At 32.5% G+C, this 1,697-nt stretch overlaps 1 protein-coding gene across 1 annotated transcript; it reads right to left on the bottom strand.

The window, feature by feature from the left end:
• Positions 1-311: 311 nt before the first annotated feature.
• LOC124940387 (protein FANTASTIC FOUR 3-like) lies at positions 312-1,307 on the bottom strand. The gene has a single exon (XM_047480900.1). The coding sequence runs from the start codon at positions 1,087-1,089 to the stop codon at positions 358-360; it is 732 nt and encodes a 243-aa protein (XP_047336856.1). The 5' UTR covers positions 1,090-1,307; the 3' UTR covers positions 312-357.
• Positions 1,308-1,697: the final 390 nt, after the last annotated feature.

Genomic DNA, 1,697 nt, shown 5'->3' with positions numbered 1-1,697 from the left:
ATTCTTTTCTCAAATCTATAGGCTGTCTACCTTATTTATTAATTACTCTTGGCCCATAATAAATAATTATAATTCCAGCTAATTAATACTCATATTTATATAACATTTAATTAAAGTACATTTCATATAAAGATTAATGCCATTTTACATGGGTTTGCTTATACCCATAAATTAGATCCTAATCAAAAAAAAAAAAAAAAAAAACTCAAACATCCCCTAAGAAATCTCCTCTCTATAGTAACGATTTTAACTGTCAATGAGAGGTAGAAACAAAAAAAAAAAGTGAAAAAATAAAAGGGTAAGAAGGTAAATTTACAAGAAAGAATATTTATTTGAAAATAGACATTAAGATTGTCCTCAAGTAGCAACCCATAGTGGTTCCCAATTACACAATCCTTTCTTGTTATTGTTACCTTCCATGCATCTACTTGACCTTTGAAATTTCTTATTTCCAATTATGTCCTCCTCCGGCGTCGATGCCGCCGTGGCGACATCCTCTTCAACCTCATCAATTTCTTGATCTTCGAATTCATCTTCATCAGTAGTAGTAACAGAATTATCCCAGAAACTAAGTCGGAGACGACCATGGCTTCTATCCGACCGGAAATAATTACAAACCGCCCTCTCCTCGACGGCATCAATAACCAACCTACCTCCTTCACGTTTAGACCGAACTTTAATAGGGTTAATACCTCTAATGGTCGTCAATGGAGGTGGGATGCTTCTGGTATCAACAACCTTCTTCCTCAAATTCAACCCCCTAGTAGTTGGTTTTGGAGCAGGCTGATCATGAAAAACATGAGTCGAAGACATGGAGAGAATGTCGAATATGTCATCGGACATGTCGGAACCGGATTCACTTCCGAGGTTTTCGGTGCATAGTTCTAAGCTTATTAAGAAAGATTGAGACTTTTTGTTGGTACTAGGATGGATGTAAGGGGTGAATTTGGGAGATGGTGTAGTTTCTAGAAAATTCCAGCAGTTTTTTTGGGTTTTTTCAGAAGGTGGTGGTGGTGGTGATAGTTTGAGAGTTAGGGTTCTTGTTTCTTTGAATTGGGTTTCTAGATGAGTTTGCATAACTGTAGACATGGTTTGATTATAGAGAGAGAGAAGAGAGAGAGAGAGAGGAGAGATTTTTTGTGAGGTTATGGAATGTGTGTTAAGATGGGGAAATGGAGTCCATATTTGTAGCTGGAAAAAGCAAGAGAGAAAGCTTTAATTCTCTTTTCCACTTGAATAAGTGTAGAAATAAATTAAAGTAGCTAGCCTGCCACATACACTATAATAATCATTTCAAAATATATAATTCTTTTATCATTTTTTATTTTATTAAATTGTGTAGGAAAAAAAAATAATTTGTTTATAGTAAATTCAATACAATATCCATAAAGAGCTCTATTTTGATGATTTGAGATATAGATATGATTAATGGTAAGGTAATTTTAATATTTATATTTATTTATTTTTAAAAGAAAGATAATAATTTGTTTATTTATGTATGAAATTATTTACCTAAACTAATATTTCATTTAGGGTTCATAGAATTGATTATTTTCTTAGGATGAACATTATTATAGAAAAAACAATAGTATGTTATTTTGGAGATAAGGCTCTGTTTGTGTATTAAAATAACCATTCTTTTCGGCACAATTCGATAGGTTTAAAGAATTACATCTTGTTATGGTTATTTTTGGTTG

This window comes from Impatiens glandulifera, chromosome 5 (genome assembly GCF_907164915.1).
Source record: "Impatiens glandulifera chromosome 5, dImpGla2.1, whole genome shotgun sequence".
Lineage (NCBI taxonomy): Eukaryota > Viridiplantae > Streptophyta > Magnoliopsida > Ericales > Balsaminaceae > Impatiens > Impatiens glandulifera.
The sequence above is the reverse complement of the archived record's forward strand: the minus strand, read 5'-3'. Positions and strand labels throughout refer to the sequence as shown.